This window comes from Tachypleus tridentatus, chromosome 11 (assembly GCF_004210375.1).
Source record: "Tachypleus tridentatus isolate NWPU-2018 chromosome 11, ASM421037v1, whole genome shotgun sequence".
NCBI lineage: Eukaryota > Metazoa > Arthropoda > Merostomata > Xiphosura > Limulidae > Tachypleus > Tachypleus tridentatus.
The window spans coordinates 46,137,989-46,157,971 of record NC_134835.1 but is presented as its reverse complement, the minus strand read 5'-3'; the positions used below and the strand labels follow the sequence as shown (position 1 = coordinate 46,157,971).

Here is a 19,983-nt window from a genome sequence, read left to right as displayed (position 1 = left end):
TTTCATTATATTGACCTTCCAGACATACCTAGCTAATATTACACAATTTGCAATCACCTTTTATAAATGTCTTAACTACTAAAAAGCTAGGCTAATAGTTATTTTCTACATCTTTAACCTTTCTCTCTTTTTGGTGGGTGGGAGGGAAGTGTTAAGTTCCATCAGGAAATCTTTGTAACAGCAATTTCTTGACTTAATTTTCCTTCACCACTGAGAAGTAAGCTGTGGTACTATGTAAAATAAAAAACAGACTGAAAACACAAATTATTATTTTTGATAGGCGGGGTTGTCGAGACTTGGTTTGTTATATCATTACATATACACATATACAAATGGTTATTGTTAGTTCATAAACATGTGAAATAAGTAATATATCCATAATGTTCAATACAACAGAATGTTAAAAGCATACTCTCTTCCAAACATGAACTACAGTTACTAGTCTGTAACTACAAAAATAAATGATAATGAGAAATAATCCTGAATTCTTACGTCGCTCCTGACAAGCAACCTCACACATCTTCTCTGGCTTTACACCATGATCACTGGATAGAAAACACTCTTCTAGGTCATACTTCTCACAGATGGATCCAGAACATTCTCCATTCCAGCACACCTGAGTGCCTTCATTACATTCAGTCTTGTTTGGCAGAGGAAGAGAAGCTGGACATAATGCACTCCTACCAGTAATCCCCAATTAAGGAAAGCATTTAGATATAATGGTTTCAATTTACTATTTAAAAAATAACAACAACAGCACATTTGTGATATGAAACAATGATTACAATAAAAATAGTATTCAATACACAAAACAACATTTAAAAATTCAGTATTTAACATATGATGACCAATGGACTTAGCCAAAAAAGAACCAACTGATTAACATATTTAAACCCATCTCAAAAGAAACATAAATACGTACGTGAAAACATCACCTTAATTATTTAACGTTACATTTTTCCTTTTCAACTAGAAAAGCAATGTTCCCATCTGTAGGAGGAAGAATAGATAGCAATAAAAAAAAACCTGAAAATTAATTATTATTTCATTAAGTCTTTAAAACATGCCATGAGTAATGTAGAAATTAATGAGAGAAAAACAGGCTAATAAAGTACTTAAAAGGTTACACAATTAACGTGTGTGGGTGGGGTGGAATAATTACTGTGAACAGAAGAGAATACATTAATCAATTTACATAAAACTCAATAACAGTAGAGGGATTATTTTGTTACCAGAAAAGGAAACAATGATGAAATTATTTAAAACTCAATAAGTGTAATGGAGTGGGGATTCTATAACAAGAAAGAATAAATTAACATAGTTCTAAGACCTGCACAATAACCTAAATATGACATCCTTTAAGAAAATCCCAACCAATCCACAGAGGTAAAAGTTTGAAAGGTACATTTTAAGCTAAAAAAATATCCAAATAATTTGACACATTTTAGACATGTATTTCTGAATTAATTTGTGTATTTATTATTGTACGCTGGTCATCACGAACTCAGATAAACTGTTCTAAAATTACTGATGGCATTTATCCACTAAGGGACTCACCAATGCATGAAAACAAACTTAATATAAAAATACAGTGTATCGGTTTGTCTAGAAAAAATAAAATATAAAAAAACTTCTTTATGTTTTTTGGCAGCAAAGAAAATTTACAACAAAAACAAAAAGAAAACAACTGGAAAAAATAACAGGGCTAAAACACAAAATTAGTCTTTTCGAAATTATTAATTTAGACTTGTTTCATACAAATTTACCCCAAAGTGGTCTTAAAGAATATGAAATTCTGCAACTGACACAAGTAAACATAGCAGCCTTTGCTTTTCTGCAAAATATATTCAGTAGATGATAACCATAAATTCACATGCTTTCAAACATCAGCTATAATTAATATAACTTGACACTTGTCCATAGACTTCTTTTCCAGGTAGTTGGCAAAATTTTGGAATTTTATGAATCTCCTATGCTGTAGAAACTTACTTTAGGGTCTTCACAGAATGCTTGTTTAATGAAGTATCTTCTGTTTGGAAAATATTTAACCATATATCATATTATGAAGATTTTATGTAAATTCTGGATCACTTATATTAACATAGGATCTGGGTTAATAAAAATTACTGATAAAAACTGCAATAATAAATTTCAGTCTGAAACAATACAATATAATCATTTTAGATGACTTAATAATTAATTCTAACTGTAAAATGTTATTGAATTAATAGTGAATTATTATGTTTCACAAATCTCTAAAAAATAAAAAGCACATTCTTTCTTCTTTTCAATACATTCAAACATGTTTGTAAAAGGATATCCACACACTGACTGGAAACTACAATCAGACCTCTCTCGACACAATTTGTTACTGTTTTCAAAATGACAGGCATCTGTGCAACAAGGACCTTGGCTTGGACTAGAAAATAAACCAATACAGTGTAAATTTATGTTTTCTCCTGCAAGCAAATTTAGTAAAAACAAAAAGACAAAAACATTAAGAAATCAATCATTCATTCATCATCATTTGTAAACAATATCCACATAAAAAGATTACATTATTTACACAGTTGTAGGAGAAAACATACGAGTTTTTGAAGTGATCTACTTAAGTCGCACAGTGATGATCATAAAATAAATGTTGATTGATCATTCCAAACAGAAATTATATTCAGAAATGTATTGTTCTGCAATATACAACTGTTCACATATTAGCAGATTTACATTATATAAAACAAATGTTAAAGTACAAATTTCAAAGTGATTCTTCTAACACATACACTTACATGTGTGTAATTGTGACTAAACTGTTTAACTCTTTTGTGACGTTAAGTACTTGTACTATAACATTTGATGTAGTACATTTACCTTCACAAGTTTGGGTACAATTTTGGTATAGACTGCAAGTTTTTGTATAGAGAAAATCAGATATTTTAATAAATTATTTTTACTAAAGATTTGTTTGTGAAAATATTAAGTCTATTTCATTAATAGTCTGAATGCAAAGAGATTTTTTCAAATTATGATGAAAGAATTATTTTTTGTTCCAAAATATCTCAAATCTTATTTATGTAAACTCTAAAACCTCTTAAGTACATTTCAAATGTTTGTTACAAGTATGACTTTATATTTTGTCTGTTATTTCACTATCCTACCATATTGGACCGAATTTGTAAACACCATAAACATTATGAAATAAATATAAATTATGCTTTTTTCATCATAGAATGACTACAATTTATAACACAAAAAAATGTTTAGTCTAAATAGCTTGTTTCATAATGTTATACATTTATTATTTTTATTATATTGACCTTCTTTCATCATGTGTAACTAACATAATAGAACTTGCATTGACACAACACATGTGCACTCACATTACCATATCCAATAACATAAGACTGACCTTTAGTCTTTATGAAGTGACCCTGTCTTGGCTTTGTTTTAGTAGACTAGTATTTTGTAATATACAATCACATTTCAATCATCATACATTATATATCTATATAGATTATTAAAATTTAGAAATTAGTTGTTAAACTTGTTTTTCTTGAAATATAGAACAGTGAATAAAGAATTAAAGCAAACAATTATCTCTTCTAGCTACATTCTTTGCACTTGGTTACTGTTTGACATAAAATTTCGCACATGAAGGATGTGAAACGAAATATGTTTTCAGTTTTATACATACATATATACATAGACACACACACACACAGAGTTGAATAACTAACACATAAAATTCCACTATAATTTACATTCAGTAACTAAACTTTATTTAGGTCTAAAAACAATAAGAAATTTTGAGCAGACTTAAGACAGAATCTACCTCCATGAAATCTTAGTTTGAAAGAACAATTTGGCTTTCTACAACATTCAAATGGCTGAAAATAAAACTATAGGGACATGTCATATGTTGAAATAAGCATATACAAGGGACCATTTCAAAAATTGGAAAAAGCTGAATAGGGCACTGTGTTTGGATATAAGCCACTTCTCAGCTATAAGAAAAGACATGAGATTCTTATTTTATATTATAGTTTGTCAAAAGTGGTAATTTGAATTCTTGATTTGTACAAAAACATACTTAGTATTTTGAAATTAAAAACATCTAATTTGTACCAGTGTTGCTTTCAACATACAATGTGACTCACAAAAATTGATATTTGTGTGTTCTTTTAATATTTACCTTTAAATTAAGAAATTAACTAATGTATAATACTAAAAATTGAATCACAACCTATAATTTGATACCACAATTATTGACCTAAATTTATAAAATAGTAGTTTAATAAAATTTTGAATGGAAATCAACAAATACGATGACATGCCTTTGATCCATGGCACATCAAAACAGGGTTAATCAAATCTCTCACTATGGGCTTGGTCCCAAGGACAATGTCATAACAATTTTGTGCTTGCTACAGTTTTCATAGAATAACTTTTAATACAGTACTTTTCGTAAACATTATGAGTCTTTTGTATAGAAGTCACATCTTTTTTAATGAAGTATTTTTACTAAAGACTTGTCCATGAATATAACAGTATTTCTATATTCTAATCCAAGTACTAAATGACTTCTAATAAAAATACTTTTATGATTTGAGATATTGAAATGAATATGTAATTTCTAAAATGTTGTAAATAATTTTCAAACGTTTTCTTCACTAAAATTGTATATATTTTATCTGCTATTTTCTCTACTCTAACTTTATACAAGGTTGGTCAATTTGATTTACCTTGTAACCACCAAAAATAATCACAATAAATCTAAATTAACTTTATTCTTTTTGGAATTACTTCAAATTATAATACTAAACATTTGTTTATCCTAAATAGTTTATATTTGTAATGGTATACATCTACATATACCTAAATTTTATAGTTTTATTTACATTTGAATTACATATGACTGATTACTCTTCATGGCATAAGTTACAAAGCACTAGGTAAATGTGCAGCTCATAATATGTTATCAATTTGCATTACACACAAGCATACTACATGATAAATTTGTATTATATTATTACTACTTATTTCACCTAATCAAATGTTAATTAACATTAAAAGTTTCATCCTTTTGCATTTTAGTTAATTTTATTACAACAAACAAAGGATACACAAGAAAAAAGAAAAAGTAATTATCAGGGCCTTTTTTTTCTGCTGTTTTGTGTTTTGTGACACTTTTTTCTATCCTAATAGTAATACTATACTAAATACTTTATTACTTAAATTAAGTAACAAAGAGCATGAAAATAATAATGTGCAAAAATCAGACAGTTAACTATTACAATTTTTCTGGCTTTATAATTATGTGACAATAGCTGTTAAAAATTCATCAATGAGTTTCCCACAGGAATCATGCTTGAAATGAAAGTGAAATTTGCAATTATATTTATAGAAAACAATATAACATAATACATCACTTACTAGATGAAAACCTTAACTTTTTATTAGTTATAAATAATATAGTACTAAATGATAAACAGAACCATTGGCAATTTCTGAAAGAAAAGATATGGAAGGTGGGAATAAAAAGTGCGTTTTGATTGTCTACTTTAATGGCTCTTTAACCAAAAAAGATTGAAGGCTATGAAAGTTATGCTTTGCTTGAATGATGATGGTATTAAAATAAGTATTTTACATTACATTTCATACTTCTTGGAAGAGTAGTAAATAAATTAGAGAAGAGGAAATGTCTAGAAAGTAAATGTCACATTTATCACACTAGAGGAAATTTTTTTTTAATAGTGCCTTATAGAAGTAAGAGATTAAAACTTATACATTACTAAGTCATAGATTATCAGCTATGTTTTTATGCTATACGTATTAGTATAACAGGAAAAAAAAGGTAGTTTAATTAAATTTTGAAAGCGTCTTTAACATGCACAGAAAAATATGGTAAACTTAACAGTGAAGGTAAAATTATGTTTCTGTTCATATGAACACAGAAAATTCATAAAACATAAACAAGCACTGAAAAAAAAAGAAGAAAAAAGAATAAGGAAAAAAAAAAGAAGGTCCCTTTGATGTTATGACAGAAGAACAGTTTACCTTTGTTAGTCATATTCTATAAAAACCAAAATATCAGTTTGTTATAGCTGTAACCAAGAAAGGGGTTGATCAGATAAAGTTGTTAATAGAAGTTTGCCATGCAGTAAAATGTATTCATACCCACTAGTTATTACTTTTATATAGTTCAGTAATAAAAAAAGACTTAACACTGGAGAAGGTTGTTACAAAAGGAAAAAAATGACAAATATAACAATACCTCAAGTAATTCAAAATTATTTGAAGCAGTTCCATTTTGCAACAAACACAGATCAAATTTTCCATTCTATGCTTTCCTTTATTGAAATCACCAGAAAGTATTTACAAACCCCCTTTCTCTTCACTAACACAAAACTTCATTAAAAATTTTATACAAATGTCATTTTTAAACCAACCTGCACTGAGTGTTTGGGCGTCTGGTACATGGCTTTGCCCTTGGATCTCTCTCTTTGTATGCTTCCACTTCTTTAGGATAACAGCACCTTTCACTACATTCATTGATATCCCAGCCACAATCACATTCCTCTCCCTCCTCAACTATCTTATTACCACAGAAAGGTCCTCCATCCTCTGTATTATTGATTAAATAAGGGAAAAAAAAAATATTTCAGAGTAAAATGCACAAGAAAAAACATTAATATGGTACAAAATTACATTGATTGGTATTTTGTTATAAAATATGATTTAAACCATGTTTTAAATAATAATAAGTAACATAAACAGTGAATTTGAATATATTTACTATTATTATAAAATAAAGAGAATAAAAAACTGTTGTGACAGCTTTTACAATGTTTTTCTCTGATGAAGGTACAGTCTGCTAGTTAACTGCCAAAAGGATCATGCAACACTGTGATGTCAACACAATAATACAGCATAGTTACTATTGTATAAATAATATACACCTCACAAAAGCTAAACATTTTTATTGTTTACTTCTCTTATGTAACAGTTGTGTTTATGTTATGAATATCCCATAAAGTATAATCCATACTGACAATATGATATGTATTTGTAATAAGGATAATGTCTTCCTAAGCCAACATTTTTGACATATAAACACTCAACCTCATATACACATATTTTATTACATGATTTTAACTCATACTGAAGTAATATATTTTACAAAAATATTTAATGAAAAGGATTAACTAGTGTTACTTTTATTTTAATCAACAAGGACAAACTGTTTTCAAATTTAATTTGAAATTTAATTTAATTGTTGATTTAATCAACAAGGACAAACTGTTTTCAAATTTAATCAAACAGGCATCATTTACTGCACTAAGTTTTTGGCAGCTTACATTTAAAATTTTATCAAGTTTTTTCATTTATCTTATATCAATTAGTATAGCATAAAATTGTAGCTCATAATCCATATTTTAATAATATACAAGTTTTAAGTTCTTAATTTTATAAGGCAATATTTTACAAAATATAAATTTCCACCAGTGTGAAAAAGGTGATACGTTTTTGCAAGGGATCCCATTTTCTTTATTATATTTACCAGCCCCCCAATAAGTATGAAATTCAACATAAATTACTCAATATAAAATCATCATTGCTTGGACAAACCCTAACTTTTACAGCCTTCAATTTTATTTGGTTATAGAGCCATCAAATAGAATATCAGACCTGTCACATCCTGTTTTTCAGGATTTTTTTTTCCTTACATTTAATTCTATAGCTTTCTATTGGTTATAGATAATAACATTTTCATCTATCAAATGACATATTATATTACATAGTGTTCTGAAAAGAAAACTGGCAATTTCTCTTTTAGTACAAGCTTTGTTTCCATAGGAAAGATAACAGTTAGCTTGGATAAATTTGTAATGGCTATTGTCACATAATTAGAAAATCAGAAAAATTGTAATAGTTAGAGGAAATTGTTCAGTTTTTGCATGTTATTAGTCTGTGATTTTTGGTGTGTTATCTAATTAAATAAAATCATTCTCTGCATTACTACCATTAGTATAAAAAAGTAGTGTTAAATATCATTAACAATTGAAAGCAATAACAAAAACAAAAAACAAATAAATAAGTACTTTATTTCTTGTTTACCATATTTATTCTTTATTTATTATTACAGAAATAACTAAAATGTAAGAAAGGGACCTCTTTAGATTAGTTAAGGTAATATAAATTATAATATAATATATGAGCATCCCAGAGTAGCTCATGGATAACGTAATTTGATAGCATCACGTGAATTACATCCTTCATAAGGGATTTGCAACTTAAAATGTGTAAATAGTAGTAAGACAAAAGGCAATAACAGAACAAAACATAATTATAAATAGATGTATACTGTTATAAGTTTGAAGCTACTTAGGATGAACGAATGTAGTATCATAACATATATGAATACACTCTTGAAAGAAGAAGGTAGTTTAGATTTATTTTGATTTTTTTTTTGGTGGTCATGAAATTGGTCAAATTGACCAACCTTGTATACAGTTAGGGGAGGGAAAATAGCAGATAAAATATAAAATTTTACTGAAAACAAACACTTGAAATGTATTTAGGTGGTTTAAGAGATTACACAAATGAAATTTGAGATTTTTGAGATGATGAAAAGTACTTTTTTTAGTCTCAACATGAAAATCACTTTGCACATGAACTATTGAAAGTAAATACTCAGACAAATTTTTTTTTAGTTTATTAAACATACTTCCCAAAATATGACTTTTAATATGTGAAAGACTCGTAATGTTTACTGAAAGACTGCCAAATTTTGTGAAGTCTTTCAGAACACACCATCTCAATGGATAGCATATATGATAAACAGGCATGAATTTAAGAACAAATATACCTGATCAGGTAATGCTCACCACAGAAAAAAAGGAATCCTGAGACACAAAACAGACCCTTGCAAAAATAAGGTAGAAAAAAGGAACACTTGCTCACACACAGAGAAATTATGGAGCTCAAACACTGCTACACAATACGTTATTTGCTAGATAGAAACCTCAGCTTTCTATTGATTTTAAATAATATAGAATTAAACATAAGAAAGAACTATGAATAAATCCTGAAACAGGATATAACAGGTAGGTATAGCAGGAAGGGTGTGATTTTTTATTTATAGCTCTCTAACTAAACAAAACTAAAGGCTATAAAATTTTTAGTTTGTCTGAGCAATGATAATTTTATAGTGAATAATTTACATTAAATGTATTACATTTGAAGGGGTGGTGGATAAAAAAAAAAGAGAGAGAGAGAGAGAAGATGCCTAGTAAAAACATATCACGTATCACACTAGGGGAAATTTAGAATTTTGTAAAATATTGTTTTATAGCATTAAGAACATAAAACTTAAATACTGTTAAGATATTGATTAAATTACTAAGATTTATGCTACATTAATTGGTGTAACATAAACAAAAACTAGTGTAATAAAACTTTGAATGCAAGTCACAAAAACCTTGCGACATGCTCAGTAAAGGATGCCCACAAGTTTAATAAACTGAAAAATTATCCTTTCTACTTCTTTCAAAATTAATCAAAGCAACACTAAAATTATTTCAAACATACTTTTGAGTTTGCATTTTTAAATACAATTCTCACATACACTTTATTTAGAAAAAAGTTTACATAAGAGTATGAATTTCTTTATACTAGGAGTGTACAATTCACAACATGGTAACAACACTCACACTGAAAGCTTCTTACTCTTTCAACACTCATTTGTCAAATGCTTATATTCAACATGAAGGTAATTTCAAGGGAAAACAAAGAACAAAGATTCACAGAGTTTTACATAGTTAAATTTTTAAAAGTTTTGTATACTGATAACAAATAGCCATTTAGTAATTCTGAGTGTTTTTGTTTGTTTTTTTTACAAATTAATGCTACAGTAGTCTAATTTAAAGGTATGGTGATATCATTTATTATGTTATGTGAGAAATAATTAATACTGAAACTAGTCAAGAGCAAAAATTTTTAACAATTACAAAATATCTTCATATATTATTTCCTTTACAATATGATGAATAAAGATTTTAATATAAAGAGCTATCATATTCTAGTTAATTTAACTCTGGCTCGTATGTAAAGACAAACACATCATATGTTTAAAATACACCAGAACATCTCATTACATTTATCTGTAAAACTTTATAAACACTTTCTATATTAATGTACATCTCTTTGTGTTTGATAACAGCTAAATAGCTGGTATTTTAATAACAGATTTTGAAAGATAGTTTAAAGTGATCCCTCCCACTCGTCTTGAAATCAAATTTTCGAACACTCATGTATACAATATGTTTTGATGTCCAAATATTTATTTGATGAATCAATTTAGTTGTTAAAACTGATATTATAAAAGTTATTATTGATATTATTTCAATACAATGTTTTATTTTGATAGATTTCTTTTTCACTAGCATGTAACATTTAATATTCTACCTTTAGAAATTACCACAATATTTTGTTAAACCCTTCTCCTACATAGCTTCACTCCTTCAACAAGAATAAAATGTACTTAGCTGTAGTAAATGCAGCATTTATAATTAACAAATAACAATGTAATAATGAGAATGGAACAGCTATTTTGATAGGGCAGGGTAAAGAACTGGTCAAAGACATCAAATGACACAAACATACCTAAGAAACAATTTTCTTTTCCATTACTGTTGTACACAGCTTGTAAAACAGCACTAATATTACGAATGCTACACTGAGAAAATTTGTTATTGTTATATCTATCTCCTGATGTGGCACTTGCATACATGATGTAGTTTCCTCTTGTACCACCTGGGCGACACTCATCTGGATAGTCATGCTATAATACAAAACTGACAATAGACTTTCAAGAGTATAATATAAACAGTTAAGCATATTTTGTCATTTTTAACTGAAAGGGTTGGTTTCTCAAGATTAAAATGTAACCTATGTTGAAAACTTCAGTTTTACCATAACATGTTATGTTCTAACCAAATATAAAAAAAACTGCTACAAGTAAGAGAACTATTCATATCAAAATAATATATTTACATTGAATAAACTTTCCTGTTTTCCAAACATAGTATATTTCTTCAAAGAACATTAAGATTTTTCAACATTAAAATGTCCAAGAACTGCTAGAACAGTGGTTCTTAACCTTGTTGGAGGTACTGAACCCCGGAAGTTTCGTACTTGCATTCACTGAACCCTTTGTAATTGGAAAAATAAAATATGATTTTTTCAAATTCAAACCATAAGTAGATATTTTATTAGTGGACAAAATGAACCATGCATCAGTTGCACACAATATCACTGTGTTCAAAGAACAAAACATGAATTTCACACAAAAACAAAAACATAACTCAATGAATATTTACTGCAAATCAATGTGACTTTTGCTGTTGCCTTTCAGAGACAAGTTCAGAAATGGATGGCTTCACCTTGGCAAATACCACTCTCATATTATTTTCACGACAAAGTCTGTTCCTTTTCTTTGTTTTTATGTCTATCATCCTCAAAAAGGATTGCTCGCAAAGATACGTTGTAACAAACGGTATGAGTATCTCAAGGGCTATCTTAGCAATAAGAGGGTACGCTACGATTTGGTGACACCAAAACATTGAGAGCGTTGTTGTTCTGAAAAGTTGCTGTTGAGCCTGGCTCTGCTGAAGTTGAATGATTTTGTCGAGGTATTCATCATTGACATCTACTGTCACAACACTAAACATGAACAGCTGTCTCACCCATGCTGGATAGGACTCTCTGGTGGGGAAATATCTGTCGAGAGACTTTGTGAGCTCATCTGAATGCATGGAAATTGCTTGCTTCAGTTCCCCAGGTACAGAAATGTCTCCGATTTTAGACACATCTTCGATCTTACTTACACAGTCGTCCAGCAGGGGAAAGTTTGCGAAGTTATCATTCTCTCTTCGTTGTTTCCATAATGGTAGCTTTTTTTTGAAAAGCCTTCAGGTTTTCTTCCGTTTCGATGATGTTGACTCCACTGCCCTGCATCTGTTGATTGAGATGATTGAGAGCATTGAAGATATTGGCCATGTATGCCAAAATGAGAATGAACTCAGATTTTTCTAAGCAATCTGCATGAAAATGTTGGTGCTCTCACAAAAACAGGGCTAATTTCACACGCATGGCAAAAACATGATTCAGCACCTTTCCCCAGGGTAACCAACAAACATTAGAAGATGCAGTGCTTCAGGGCACTATTTTGCACAAAGTTCACACATTCCACTACAATTTTTAATACTTCTGCCAGTTTTGAAGGCAAGATTTTTGTTGCCAACACATGCCTGTGCAGAACACAGTGTGTTACAATGATGTGTGGTGCATCGGCTTTCTCCAGCGCACCAAAACCAGAGTTTTTGTGCCAGCATGACTGGAGCTCTGTCCAAACAAACTGCAGAAACCATATCCCACAAAAGATCTTTGTCTCTGAAGAAGTCATCCACAAGTTTCTTCGTGTCGGCTGCCTTAGTTGTTGTTGTAAGAGGCTTACAAAATAAAATATATTTTATCTCATCGTTCTTCACATAGCACACGAATACAACTAGCTGGCTTAGATTGGAAACATCGGTGGTCTCATTGAGTTGAAGGATGAATTTTGCTGGGCTTGAAATCAGATCTGCAACTACTTGAGCCAAGATGTCATCACTCATGTCATCTATTCTGCTGCTGATGGTGTCATTTGAAAGAGGAATTTGGGATAACTTATTTTCAGCAGCTTTTCCCAGCATGATATTCGCCATCTTTAACGCAGCTGGATTTACGAGTGCTTCACCAATGGTGTGTGGTTTGCCCTGCTTTGCGATCAAGTACGTAACTTCGCATGATGCTGTGAGGATCGGTTTGTCGATGGGTACAAAGCCGAGAACAGGCACAGTAGCCTTTTCATTGAACCTGGCTCTCTTTACCTTGAATTCAACAAGCGTTGTGTTCTTGTATTTCCCATCTCCATGCAGCTTTAGGGAGTGTTCTCTTAGTTTTGCCAGTGCTAGACTAGAATTGCTTAACTTGGCATTGAGTACGCTGACTCCCATCATGTTCCATTATACACGTGAATCCATATTGTACGTATTCATCTGACCACTTTCTGTTTTTGCTCAACATAGTTAGTATGAAGGGATTGAAAGATTAGGAAAAAATCACAAATGATGCACAATTACTACAGTCAAGTCGACTGCTAAGCACACAAAGTTCCCTGGAGCACAGATATTAAAGCCAAGTGGTGTGACGCAATCAGCTGCAGCCAATGATGGTCAAATGGAGCATGACGTCACAAATCATACGAGTTTGGTGAATGGAACAGACACACACACTATGTGTGTGCCTTGACCTCCCCTGAACCTCTGAGATTGACTCACCGAACCCCTGGGGTTCGATTGAACCCAGGTTAAGAACCACTGTGCTAGAACATTGCTGCCTTGTATTCCTATGCATGTGAAAAACACAAACATACAATATATTTACTTATGTTTAACTCTTTTCCACTTCCAATATTAAAAAATCATGACTTGAACTTAACTATTTTAATGGATATTTATATTTAGATTAGTTTGTTTTCTTAGGTTAAATCTTTCAGAAATTGCATCAGTTAATAAAGCACATACTATACGGAACTTCCTTTGTTGATAAATAATCATCTACAAGCATTTTTTACAATATAAACCTCAAATATTTTCAAAGAGTTTAACTTAAAGCAGTTTTTTCTTAAAGTGCTATAGTACTCCAGTGTGTCACTAATAAACTGGAGATCTGCCACAAAATAATTAAGCTCTTCTTTTGCAATTTTTACATCAAATTTAAAATTAAATGTTAAAAATACAAATTTAATGTAATGACCACATTAAAGTGGTTTCAAGCCATTTTATTTACCACTTTATGCTTTTCAGCTTTCTGTGTGTGGCTTTATTCTTGCTGTGCTATAAACATTGCAAATGGTAGTATGGTGCACTTTTTGTAGTAGCTCCTTGTGCCCTCAAAATGAAAGTTAGGAAATACTATTTAAAGTAATAAAAGAGTTCAGAATATTACTTATTTCCTCTGATGAACACACTTCCTCAACTTGCACACAAAAACTTGCATCAACTGAGGCTTAGCTAACTTTTGAGATCTTAACCATTCAAATATACAATAGTTTAATTATAAATTATAAAATAATTCAAACAATATTAGGTTTTGAAGTATTAATAATCATTTATATTTTATTAAACGTTAAAAACTAGATCTTACAAAATCATAAAAGTCAAGTAAAAATACAATGTGTTTGAGTTCTACACACATCTTAGAGATTAATTTAAAATAAGAAAAATTATTACACACACACACATTCCAAGAAATCTTAATAATTGAAATCATGAGCCATAAAGAAAAAGGGTAAATAAAAACCCTATGGCTTACTGGTGATCCGAAATTGTGGCCTATTTCATGAGCTAGTGTCAACTCTGAAACTTTGGGAGGTACTCTGCTGTTATAGTTGACAAACGTAATTACACCCGTGTTGAGACTCCTTTTATTCTGTACCTGTCGACCTCCAATATTTTCTGTGTAAGATTTGTATTTCTCACAAATACCTCCTGAAGCTCCTATCAATGTAAAAAGAAGTTTGGTATATGACATATGTATTAGGATCCTTTGTTCAGCAAACTTGGCTACCTTGTCTGCTTTCTACTGAACATTTTAATAAATTATACTGGTGAACATCATTCCTGATTTGAGGATACAAAGTTGTGACAAAAAGAGGCTTACTTAATAACTGTTTACTGACATTACCATAATAGATTGATATATTGTATCCTATAATTAGTAAGAAATTATGCAGTATTTCAGAATAAATTACAGTCAAAATATCTAAAACATGTTTAAATGCTATATAAACTATATTCAATGCAGAATAACATTCCATGAAAATATCCCAATTAACTCAGTACTGCTATACATCTACAGATATAAAATAAGAAACTATAACAGGAGAACTTCTGAAATGAAGATCTTTCTTCATCAAAGAAATAATTGAGAATTACCAATTAATATGTGACAAAAGAATGAGTGACATTACAGTTACATAAAGTGGACAACCATGATATCTCAAGAGTGTTTTGATTATTTTTGAAAAGAATGTTGTAGATGCAACACATTTCCTTTGTGCAAAATGACAAGAAATGAGAATGATAGAGAGGTTAGAAAGGTTTTGTTTTGAAAAAAAATTCAACTTCAAAGTAAAACTATGCTGCATACTAATAATGCAAACATAAGACATGAAATATCAATTTGCAAGATAATGTTAAACAGAAATAATTAAAAATAAAAAACTAGAAGGGCATTCAGCAGAGTGCATACCTCCACCAAACAATGTTGATCATATTTAAATCTCATAAGAAGTGAAATTGCATCCATGAGTCTATCGTTATTAATGAATAAAGAACATTTTCAGCAAAACAAGGAATGATATTCTACATATCTCCACCCAGTTTCATCATAATCCTGTCATTCTGAATTGAGTTACAGAATAATTATAGGGTATAAAATTGGTCCTCATGTTAGGATAGGAATTATTTGGATTTTCATAACCAAACTGTGATCTTGACCCAGCAAAACTAAACACTCCTCATTTGTGTCATAGTCTATGTGTATACTACATTTTGTCCAAATCCATTCAACATTTTTAAGAAATTTTGCTGACAAACACACACATGGGAGAAAACAACTTCCTATCTACTTTTGGTGGCAGAGGTAACATACAAGAATAGGCAATTTATCATAAGTAAAGAATAAGTATTAAAAATTATGGGTAAAAATCAAGAATTTACACTACATATAGAAAATAATAAAAAAATTATTTATTTGTCAAAAAGAGAACTCTCTCAACGTGGGCTCGGTCAATTTGACTGATCACATGAACTCTTTGCACTCATTTAAAGTATTTATGAACTTAATACCCCTAACTTTCAGTATAATGCACATATCTTCAATAAAATTTAGCAGTCTTTCAGTTACCATTATAAGTCTTTCCCACACAAAAAATCTTATTTTTAATAAACTAAAATAAAGACTTGTCCACAAATATAATGAGTATTTGCTTTGAATAGTCCATGTGCAAAGTAATTTATGTTAAAATTAAAAATACTTTTCCTCATCTTAAATTTCGTTTGTGTAATCCCTGAAACCTCCTAAACACATGTCAAACATTTTTTTTCAAGTGAAAGTATATATTTCATCTACCTTAACTCAAAACTTGGTTGGTCAATTTAACCAACCTTGTAAACTGCAAACAAAAAAAAAATTCTGTATAGCATTAAGAACTTAAAACTTATATACTATTAAAATATGGATTATTAATTAAGTGTTTATGCCATATTAACTGGTATAACATTAACAGAACATAGTTTAATATAATTTTGAATGTAAGACCCTAAAATGTCCTGTCATGTGTAGTAATGGATACATGGATCAAAGGAATTAATGATCAAAGATCATTGTTTCCCAGACCCAGGTTTATTTCACAAAGTTAAACAGCATTGAAAGTAATAATCCAAGAAAATTTTTTTCATTTCGAGAACAGCATTAGTTTTGAAACCAATTTTCATACCTATGACAAAAATATCATTCACATAATTACAAAGTTGACTGAAGTTTTGGGTAATAGCAATATTCTATGAGTCATATGAATTTGTCTTGCATCCTTATGATGGTATTTTTACAATATACAAGATAAATGGTATCATGTAAGTAATATTCTTAGTAATTAAAGTGTTTTAAATAATATTCCTAGAAAAAAAAGTGCCAGTAGTTCTTATGAACTTGCAGGTTAGACAACAAGCTTTAATCAACAGAAATAAATCATTCCAAAGTGGTTTATAAATCACTTTTTTTGCAGAAAATAACTAATATTTCTGATTTGCCAGAGGCAGATAATGGGAATTTCAGGCAATGTCCATACTTATGCAATCATTAATTAAAGTTGTATTAAATGGAACTTTTTTTTTTTTATTTAGAATAAACAAAATACTTCTGTTTAAAATTATAGGTAATAAAAAGGACACTTTAGACACTGTTTTGGAATGTTTTTTCTTCAAGTGTTTATAGTTTTTTCAATATGTCTGTTAATTTTGGCATATATACAGCTTCTTTGTGACCTGTTTTGTTGCAAATCCTCAGTGTATTTTCTATAATTTGTTTTATTAGCATAGATTTTCTTGATTCAGAGTACTTGAGTGTAGATAATGTTCCATTTAGTGTAGACTGAAGTTTTGGGTAATAGCAATATTCCATGAGTCATATGAATTTGTCTTGCATCCTTATGATGGTATTTTTACAATATACAAGATAAATGGTATCATGTAAGTAATATTCTTAGTAATTAAAGTGTTTTAAATAATATTCCTAGAAAAAAAAGTGCCAGTAGTTCTTATGAACTTGCAGGTTAGACAACAAGCTTTAATCAACAGAAATAAATCATTCCAAAGTGGTTTATAAATCACTTTTTTTGCAAAAATAACTAATATTTCTGATTTGCCAGAGGCAGATAATGGGAATTTCAGGCAATGTCCATACTTATGCAATCATTAATTAAAGGTGTATTAAATGGAACTTTTTTTTTTTATTTAGAATAAACAAAATACTTCTGTTTAAAATTATAGGTAATAAAAAGGACACTTTAGACACTGTTTTGGAATGTTTTTTCTTCAAGTGTTTATAGTTTTTTCAATATGTCTGTTAATTTTGGTATATATACAGCTTCTTTGTAACCTGTTTTGTTGCAAATCCTCAGTGTATTTTCTATAATTTGTTTTATTAGCATAGATTTTCTTGATTCAGAGTACTTGAGTGTAGATAATGTTCCATTTAGTGTAGATGGGGTGGAAGTTTTTTTAAGGTAAATACTGTGAACTTCCAGTTAATTTTCTGTAAAAGTCAATATATAAGAGGCTAATACTTAGTAAATAAACAAAGATATCATGAAGTTAATCTGGGCAGGAGAGTAATCAAGGGAAAACTTGATTGTTTTGTGAAAGGTATTAGCATACATAATCAAGTCTAAAGTAATTCAGAGTCTGCTGTCAATTATAAACATCCTTTAAACACAGAAGACAGTTAAGAGGTAAATATCCACTGTCAATGTCTTCCTCAATGGCATTTATTAAGTGAGCCATGTGTTTTACGTAAGAAGAGAGAGTACATAAAATATCTTTAATTTACTAGTCATAAAACACAGAGAGCTCCCAAGTGATCATGTCTGTGTTACAAATCACGGGTCAGAGAAGTTTCTTAGATCTACGTTTTTTGAATATGAAATTAAAATCTACCCAATAAACTGCTTACATATGAAATATTTGAAGATTATTTTCTTGTTTTGGAGTTGTACCTGGCAATTAACATTATACATAAACAAAATAATTCAGTAATGCCAAACATTGGTATTATGAATGAAACTTTCTTATTAAAAATTAATTTTGCTTTTATCGTTCTTACATTTAAAAAACTGACAGCATATGTTCCAATTACGTCTACTTCTAAAAAGAAATAAAGTTGTTTGTACATCCTGATGTAAAAATATACACAGGAATGTAATTTTACTTGTAAAGTAGGCAAAAATACAAAATTAACCCAATACCACATTATGTAACAGTGATAGGTACTTAACTTACATCTGTAAATATAATATTAATAAATAGGATTTTAGGTAAATGTCCTGATAGTACAGAATGAACTTTTACTTTCTGATATTAAGTTTAAATCAACTAGCTACTACAATAATTGTGAGAAAATATTTTCTTAAATTAATATATAAAAACTAGTGTTCATCTCCAGTGGTAACTTTTTTTTAATAGCATCTGTTGTTTTACAATCTTTGATAAGTATATAATTGCATAAGCTTGTATATAGATCAAAGTAACTATTTTTTTTCTAATTCACCCATGTAAACAATTCCATTATTTAGTCTGACAGAGAAGTTTAAGAGTTGTTGGTGAATGGCAATGACTAGCTGTCTTCCCTCTCATCTATTACTTTAAAATTAGGGATAACTGTTACAATCAGACCTTGTGTAACTTTGCTCAAACAAACAAACTCCCCATTTGGAATCTCCATCTGTACATACTTTAATAAACTTGCTCAGTGGTCAAAAATAAATTTTTCTTTTACTTGTTCTCACTATTGATAATATACATATCTAAAAACTTACACATAGTAACCAGGTTTATGAAAAGTAAGTCATACAATTATTATTAATCTGCAGTCTTCCCACAAGCATTTCTTATCTCTTATATTATACACAAGGCTAAAATAACTTCTAATTAGATTTCCAATCACTTTTCTAATATTTAACTGGTACTGCACCTGGAACAGCTATAAAAACCTATCTTATTCAAAGAATTAAATAATTTGTAGCTTGTTGTAATGCACTATTTCAAGCAAACAGTACACTTCAAAGTACTTCAGTATATACAAGTTTTTGTTGTTGTTTTTTCAAACAATTGGGATGCATGTATTCATGCCAGATCACAAAAGTGCATAAATCACAATTAAAAATAACTCAGTGACTTGAGAACTTTCAGAAATAAGGCCAAGTAAAGGTCTGCCTTTTAAAAGAATGTGTGTTCTTAAGTGTTTTGAGCTGTTTTTAAGATTTTTTGTTAGATATAATATTGTGCAAATTTATTAAGAACAGCTGTACCTGAAGCAGAAGCAACCCAAGCTAAGCCTAAAGTTCCTCCAGAAAAATCTCTGTATGTGAAGACATAGGCAAGGCAGAATTCATCATGATTAGTCTGAGAGTTTAAGTTCAAGAAGTTAGATACATCAATGTTGGGAATACAGTAAGGATTGCTTCCTCTCTTCATAGGTGTATCACACTCAGAAGAATCATTGATCTAAATAGGAAGCAAAAACATTACTGTTTCATTTACACTGCTCACTAAATAATTAACTGAATATGTATTATTTTAAGTAACATGCATAAATAACCAA

General features: G+C 29.6%; 1 protein-coding gene across 1 annotated transcript in view; it reads right to left on the bottom strand.

Moving 5' to 3' along the window:
• Positions 1-19,983, bottom strand: part of LOC143232087 (disintegrin and metalloproteinase domain-containing protein 10-like) — a 74,334-nt gene that overhangs the window by 9,988 nt on the left and 44,363 nt on the right. Inside the window, exons 6-11 of the mRNA XM_076467157.1 lie at positions 19,691-19,886; positions 14,416-14,600; positions 10,663-10,840; positions 6,447-6,621; positions 2,321-2,419; positions 493-686 (exon numbers count right to left, since the gene is read on the bottom strand). Of these exons, the coding sequence (XP_076323272.1) occupies positions 493-686; positions 2,321-2,419; positions 6,447-6,621; positions 10,663-10,840; positions 14,416-14,600; positions 19,691-19,886 (1,027 nt within the window). The remainder of the gene's footprint in view (positions 1-492; positions 687-2,320; positions 2,420-6,446; positions 6,622-10,662; positions 10,841-14,415; positions 14,601-19,690; positions 19,887-19,983) is intronic.